This window comes from Anopheles aquasalis, chromosome 2, assembly GCF_943734665.1.
Source record: "Anopheles aquasalis chromosome 2, idAnoAquaMG_Q_19, whole genome shotgun sequence".
Taxonomy (NCBI): domain Eukaryota; kingdom Metazoa; phylum Arthropoda; class Insecta; order Diptera; family Culicidae; genus Anopheles; species Anopheles aquasalis.
In genome coordinates, this window is record NC_064877.1 from 30905001 (window position 1) to 30912500 (window position 7500).

At 48.8% G+C, this 7500-nt stretch overlaps 2 protein-coding genes across 5 annotated transcripts in view; both read left to right on the forward strand.

Moving 5' to 3' along the window:
- Positions 1-325: 325 nt before the first annotated feature.
- LOC126573254 (glycerol kinase-like) lies at positions 326-5939 on the forward strand. Of its 4 annotated transcripts, none has more exons than XM_050233225.1 (11): positions 326-347; positions 1766-2105; positions 2178-2436; positions 2505-3049; positions 3123-3290; positions 3683-3774; positions 4469-4582; positions 4666-4757; positions 4851-4947; positions 5076-5221; positions 5309-5939. In XM_050233225.1, the coding sequence occupies exons 2-11, from the start codon at positions 2037-2039 to the stop codon at positions 5395-5397; spliced, it is 1671 nt and encodes a 556-aa protein (XP_050089182.1). In that variant the 5' UTR covers positions 326-347; positions 1766-2036; the 3' UTR covers positions 5398-5939. The 4 variants fall into 4 exon arrangements, with proteins under 4 accessions (XP_050089182.1, XP_050089183.1, XP_050089181.1 ...); XM_050233226.1 differs by having other exon boundaries at positions 347-363; XM_050233224.1 differs by lacking the exon at positions 326-347 and adding an exon at positions 358-435.
- A 503-nt stretch (positions 5940-6442) lies between these two features.
- The window catches only part of LOC126581545 (uncharacterized), a 5431-nt gene continuing 4373 nt past the window's right edge, over positions 6443-7500 (forward strand). Inside the window, exon 1 of the mRNA XM_050245267.1 lies at positions 6443-7022. Within this exon, the coding sequence (XP_050101224.1) occupies positions 6962-7022 (61 nt within the window). The 5' untranslated portion in view covers positions 6443-6961. The remainder of the gene's footprint in view (positions 7023-7500) is intronic.

Here is a 7500-nt window from a genome sequence, read left to right on the forward strand (position 1 = left end):
ACTTGCATATAAGGTTAATCGGGAATTCGAATCGTCGTACACCTGATTCCAGCCAGCGTATCAGATAAACGATCCACCGGGCACATGGACTTTGGCATCAGCCTTGACGTAGCGCGGATGGGATTCTTGTGCTGCGTCGTCCGTCTTCGCAAAGCGAGCCCCTCTCAAGGCTGATTACGGCAGTTCGATGTAGGCTTTATCAAATACAGCAGAAGGGGCGGTGGCGCCGGCAGTGTATGCGCCGGTATCGGAGTGAACTGCTTCCAGAGTGTGAGGATTAGGTTCACAGTTTTAGAGCGCCAATCTTTGTCGGACTTTCAGTTCTGAGCTGTCCTCCGTTCGCAACGGTTCGTACTTTCGAGTGTAAGAAGCATTGTGCCTACGATTTTCCTCTCGTGCTTGTGATGTTAGTGTCGTTCGCATGCGTGTGTGAAAGTGGGTTAATCGAAAGTGGATTTACTTACATATTCTGTATGCAAATATTTACTCTCCAAAGTTTGACGCACATGGCCCCCGCAGCTGGTACTCAGTTGTACTTTAACCCTGCCCCGCGAGACTGGTTTCAATGTCCGATCATCGGATCGGCTGGCCCTATCTGAGGGCTGCCGCCAACCGTTATCTTATCGTGACAAATTCAAAATTTCTCAATATACTTTATGATGGCGCCCCTTCCCGTGCCAGTAAACGTGACGATGCAGTTGGCTTAACGCCGTACTATTATCGAACGGTTAGGTGATTGAATTTTACTTAAAAAGCAATTCAATGCTCACTTGTGACCTTGGTTCATAGAATTCTCGGTACGGACGGTTCTGCCGAACCGCTAACCGAACGTTGCGATTGGTTGGGCAAAACCCCAGAGGGAGGCTCGTCTTCGACCCGCAACAGAAGCAAAAAAAAAGCAAACTGCCTTCTGGGAATTTTTGGTTTTTTCGCTCCGGCCGGCACGCACATGCGCGCCTTCACAGTGATGGCAGTGACGTCAGGGTAAATTACCGCCAAATGTGCCAGGGGTGTACGGTCAGAGGCCACAGGCCCGTTTGCTTACCCGTTTTTTTTCCCAGAGTACCTGATCTGTTTCGAATACCTCTTTTGCCGTGAGGCCACCGATAATTTAAACCAACTTCGCTTGCTACCTCGAACACGGCGTGTCAGTGCCGTTGGGTTTTATTTTTCCGGCTTCTTCTTCTTTTGGCACGCATGCAAACGTCAACGTGGAAAGGCTTGGCAAAGTGTTTTTTGGCCATCTGCTGCCGCGTCGATAAACCGGATTGTGGTGCGGTAGATGGTCCCGGTTTCCTTCGCCGGATTGCTGCAGTGAAGTTCCTGTGTGTCTCAGTAGGCTGCGGAGGGTGTGCAGACGGACGGCGGCTCCGTCGGTCAGGTAGATAAGATCTAGATAGCATCTCGTGGGGGGTGTATTGCTTGTGACTACGACGACGACGACGACAAGGTAGCGGTTTGTGCTTCGCTTGTATCAACACCGCGTCACCAGTGGCCGGCTCTCGGGCTCAGCGGGTGGTTACCGGTTTGTTGTTCGTCTGGCGGCGCAGGGAACACAACTTGCTTGGCGGCCTCTAGCGTCGCAGTCGTCGTTGTAGTCTGCGATAACGAGTTCCCAGTGTAGAGGGAAGGAATGTTGTCGTCATCATCAACGTTGTCTGAGTCAGCATCGTCATCGGCAAGCCGAGCCGGTGGCAGATAGCTAAATTTGCAACAATCACACCCCCCTTCACCCCCCCCCCCCCCCTCAACTCTCAATCCTCAGCCTCAGCGGACCACACGTGCACATTATGCAACGTGCGTGAGCTGGTCGTCGGTACGTAACACGCTGAGACTTCGACTCTCGTGAGAAGAACGCTGCCGTACGGTCAGGAAACCGTGCGATCGCGAACTTGTGTGCAGTGTCGCGGCTCATCCGGAGGTGGCCAACCACCCCACGGTGATACTCATCGATCGATCGTGACCAGGTGTAGCAGACCATCGGCGATTTGTGTGTTTCGCTCAAGAAGCATCCGGTGGCCAGGCTGCATTGAACGATGGCTGCATTGGAACGTAGCAAATTGATCGGTGTCATCGATGAGGGCACTAACACTGCTCGCTTTGTGGTAAGCTGATTGATTGATCACGTGCGCATGGGAGCTGTGTTGTGTTTTAATCGAATTACCTTACCGTTTCAGATATTTAAACTACCAGAGTTTGAGGAACTGTGTTCGCATCAGGTACGCATTACCCAGATAGTGCCACGGGATGGGTGGTCGGAGCAGGACCCACGGGAAGTGCTGGAAGCAGTGCGGCTCTGTATGGCCGAGGCTTGCCTGCAAATGGAAAAGCTTGGCTACCTGGCGAAGGACATTGCGGCGATCGGTATCACGAACCAGCGGGAAACGATGGTTGTCTGGGATAAGAACACCGGTGAACCGCTTTATAATGCAATCGGTAGGTGGCAACCGGTGGCACGGACCCAACCAATCACTAATCGAATGATGTTCTCTACTTTGGAACAGTTTGGAACGACATACGGACAGCGGAAATGATCGATGCCGTTTTGGCGCACCAGCCCGACCAAAGCCCCAGTAACTTCCGCACCATCTCGGGGTTACCGATTTCACCGTACTTTTCGGCGCTCAAGCTGAAATGGTTGAAGGAAAAGGTGGTGGGAGTGCGGAAGGCATGCCGGGAGAAGCGCTGTTATGCGGGCACTATCGACGCTTGGTTGTTGTGGAATTTAACAGGCGGCACTAACGGTGGCTCATTTATGACCGACGTCACGAACGCTTCCCGGACGATGCTGATGAACATCGAAACGCTACACTGGGACCCGCAGCTGACCAAATCGTTCTCCGTGCATCCGGACATGCTGCCCGAGATCCGCAGCTCATCGGAGATCTATGGGTACATCAAGGATAGTTCGGTGCTCGATGGTATTCCAATCAGTGCCATACTGGGTAACCAGCAGGCAAGTCTGGTCGGGCAGAGGTGTCTGAAGGAGGGCCAGGCCAAAAATACCTACCGGAGAGGCTGTTTCTTGCTGTACAATACTGGCACGAGGGTAAGTTAATGGTAAAATGGATTAATTCTTTTGCATTATAACTGATATGGGCATTGGATTGTGGGTTTTACAGTGTGTACAATCACAACACGGTCTTGTTACGACGGTGGCCTACAAGATGGGTCGCGATGAACCACCGGTGTATGCGTTGGAAGGCTCGGTGGCCGTCGCCGGTGTGGCAATGAACTGGCTCAAGGATAATCTCGAAATGATCAAGGACATTCCAGTTGACTCGGAGAAGGTAAGCGCGGCGCCGTGTTGATTATTCGTTTGAATTTGAAGAGAACAAATCCCGCGTTTGAACTGCAGCCCGCGAATGGCACTGATAATAGTCGAATTAGGTCAACAGCGAGCTCATCATCTTGTTTGTACGAGATATTGCCATTGTCTGACGCTTTTACTACTTCTTTGAAGATGCGAGATTACATGTTAGTGTGTTTGTATGTGTGTTTAAGCGCTAGTAATGCTCGTCGCATTCTTTGATGTTCTTAGCGAATATGTAAAGTGCTCGCTATTGTTTCAACTTTTATGTACGAAATGATTTCATGAAGTATTTAGGTGATAAACTGAAATATGTTTGACCAAGGTGGAGCAAGAGAAATAAAACAGGCCATACTTTGCCTTTTTTTGCAGATGGCTGGCAGCGTTTCGTCAACGGGCGACGTTTACTTCGTACCTGCGTTCACCGGGTTGTATGCGCCCTACTGGCGGAAGGATGCTCGTGGGTAAGTGACTCGCTCGCTCGACTGTTTATGATCCCGGCGGCGTTATCATGGTTCCTAGTGGACACGTTATTAGATTGTAAAGGAATAACTCGTGCAGCACAATTTGATAGCTCGCGCATCATCGACCTATCGCGAAATCGTCGATTCTATCGCCGCCCCTTCCCCTTCGCTCCAACCGTACGCCCTGTGGATGGTCATAAAACGGGCTCGTAATTAAGATAGAGCCTTAACGGCCGGGACAGTGGTGGATGGTGGGGTTTTGTTTTTTGCTGTTGTTGCTCAATGTCCCTCCCGGTCACACAAAGTTTACCTTCGCTCGAGTACGAGTCACAAGACCACCGTGGAGGCAGACACGTAGCCTCTCCGATCACCACTACTGATCGTACCAGTTCGTGGGCTTCGTGATTGACTATTTTTATTTTGAAAAAACTTAAGCCTAGTGACAGTGTTGGTGAGAGATGGTAGAGCTGAAGGTTGCACGCGTTTCGGCAGTCGCTGCACTTGGGCACGGTACGTCGCTTCCGTATGTGACGAACTACCACGTTGTGTTGCTCTAATCGTGTGCTCGGCCGAGTCGACTCGACTGTGCTTACAAACTGTGATCAGTCACGGGCAGGGGAAGGAGATCATGTCGTGGCAATATTAATGACTGGTTACGGTGGTTTTTACGCTTCTGCTTCTCGTTCGTTCGCAGCATTATTTGTGGTTTAACCAGTTTCACCACCAAGCACCACATCGTCCGGGCTGCCCTGGAAGCGGTATGCTTCCAAACGCGAGACATTATCGAGGCTATGAAAAAAGACTGCGGGTAAGCAGACACTTTCGTTCTCTCTCTACTGTTTCCACCACGTGACTATAACCAACATTGATTGTTCGCGGCTGTTTTCGCAGCATAAACCTTAACAAGCTACACGCGGACGGTAGCATGTCGAACAATGGACTATTGATGCAACTGCAGGCGGATCTAAGCGGCATTCCTGTGTGTAAGTAACCGAAAACAGTGCACCCATTCACTCCGCAAGTCCCGGTCGCTGTGACACACGATGGTGATATTGTCATTTTGTTTTTCTAACCAGTGAAAACGGAAGTGCACGATCCCGCCGCCCTCGGTACGGCTATGGCTGCGGCACAAGCGAAAGGCATCGACTTGTACAACCTGAACGCGGACAGTCGGTAGGTTTATCAACCGATCCATCATTACCATCTGTAATATGATGGTTTTTCCCACAACTCTTGGCCATTATAATCGGTAAATGATAAATTGATTTCAATGTGCGTGCGCGTGTGTGTTTCTCCCATAGAGGCCACACGGGAATACATTCACACCATGAGACGTTCCTTCCCACGACGACGGAAGAGGAACGGAATGCCCGGTACACTAAGTGGAAAATGGCCGTTCAGCGGAGTTTAGGATGGGCAGTGACGAAGAAGAGCGAAGCAATGACGGGTAATTGATCTTAAACCATATTGCGATCAACGTGTGCCCGCATTGGCCCCTCTTATTAATCCATTCGGGTGACATTTTTACTTCCAGACGAACGATACAGCTTACTGGCATCGATACCAGCCGGCCTGTTCCTGGCGTCAGCGTTCATAATGTTAGTTCTATCGGAACGGCGGTGATTGATGCGTGTGCGGGCGTGCTGACAGCAGGGACCTAGTCTATTGTTCGATATGACCACAAAACTGCATAATTTTCACTCCGAAAATGATTACAGCAGGATTGTGTTGGACATTATCGTACGGTACGGTGCTATATAGAGTAGCGGCACAACAGAAACTTTAAGTGAAACACAGCTGATCGTACAATAAAAGTACTTAGGAAACGTTCCCACGAGAAGCTATCAAGTCTGACGGATCGATTCAGGATATTGATCAACTGCTGCTACAAGAGAAACAAATATTCCAGGCAAATCAGATTATTACCCTAAACAAGTGCTAAAATGAAGCCTATCTAACGTAGTGTAAAATCGTTAGTTATCGCTTTCCGGGGAGATGGTTTAGTGTTGCTTGTTTACTATATTTATTAGCCGTTTTCGTTACTTTATACAAGAGTGCAATAATTAGTTCTTTTTGCACAGGGCACAAATCCAACTGAAGACATTTGACTATAAGTATCATGTTACGACGATATAGAATGTATTAAACTAGCTTCAATAAAAAAATAAAACAGAATTATTCTTTGTCTAACTATATCTAACTATATTTACTTATGCAAATCGAAATGAATTGATTGGACACTGGTGGGCACCCGTGTGTGGCTGGGTGTTTAGTATGGCGCACAACGATTCCATAGCGAGTTTTCGTTTTCGCGGACAAACAATGAATTAGTTCACGAGAGTGTCCCGTTATCCTTGTCCTTCGCTCCCACTCAGATCTTTCCACGTGGTTGCTAGGCAGCGATGGAGACGCATGGCAGTCGCACGTGTTCATTTGAGTGCTCCGAGGGTTTTGGTTGTTGGTTTTTACCGTTTGGCTAGTCATTTGGAGAACATGATGGGGGGCAAACATGGGCATCACATGATGGGACAAACGGAACTCCCAAAAACGGTACCACCACTACATGCGCACCAGCCACTAGCGACCGGAAGTGTGTTTCTCGGTCAGAACTCGCAGGAATCCTCGCAGGCTAGACAGTTGACAGTGTAACGCGCCAGCATACGTACTAACCCTTTGTCGGTCGATGATTAAGTTCTTATGAAATCGCCCCTCCATATCCATTTTTGGTTGGGGGGTGATATGAAACGTAGGAGAAGTGTGAAGGATGATTGATTCACAGGAATTATGGGTGTGAATTATGCTACGCTGCTCGGTGCGAAATTGTGAACGGACGATGCGCTAGAAAAGTGTTGAATATGCTTCACTGCGCATAAGTGTATATTGAGAATGAATTGTTTGTAAAGTGGGACCTGTCATCGGAACCATTACTCGCGGAAATACATACATTTGTTGCTCGTCTTCCATTAGCTGCGTACCGTGATGTTGTAGTTTGGGGGAGGGTTTCGTATAGGATAAGTGATAAGGGCGAAAGAGTTTTGCGATGGCTGTGATGCTCGACGATAATATTAACTGAAGTGCCGCATCCACGCTCTTCCTTTGTGCGTATCCTGCTCCTCAGCTCATCGTCCTTAACTCTTGCTGTTCGCTCGTACTGTCCGCTGACGGGGCCATTGCAAACGTCATCATCATGCCTTCGCCAAGGATTCTGTTCCTGTTACTTCTTCTGATGCAGCTTTCCGGACAACTGCGTGAGTACGCTGTAATGTTGCGGTGTCAAGAGTCCATCCCTAGTGGGATCGAGAAGTTATTCACCGGATTCAATTTGCATACATAAGCGAGCAGCAACTTTCAACCGGCTGGTGGTGTGGATAAAACCTTGTTGCTTCGGATGTTGCCATAGCTCTCTGGTTATCGCTCGCTTGCGCAGGAACTGTATGGTACAAAAATCAAACTGATACAAGCTGGCTAGTGGGCAAGCATTCAATAGAATGAGGCCGAACGTACGAAATTAGAATTTACCTATCCAATGTCCATACTTTCGGCCTTATATTGTTTGTTTGATCAATTTCCCATCTGCATCCATATGCTGCTGGTGCGGGCTGTGGTTTTCTTCTCTGTCATTCCTGCTAGCTAGCGTGAGCGTGAGTTGGAAAGGTTCTCATAATTCGCATGATGCTTATGAAAGCATTTTTTTCCGTTTATGATACTGACCGTATAATAGACGGT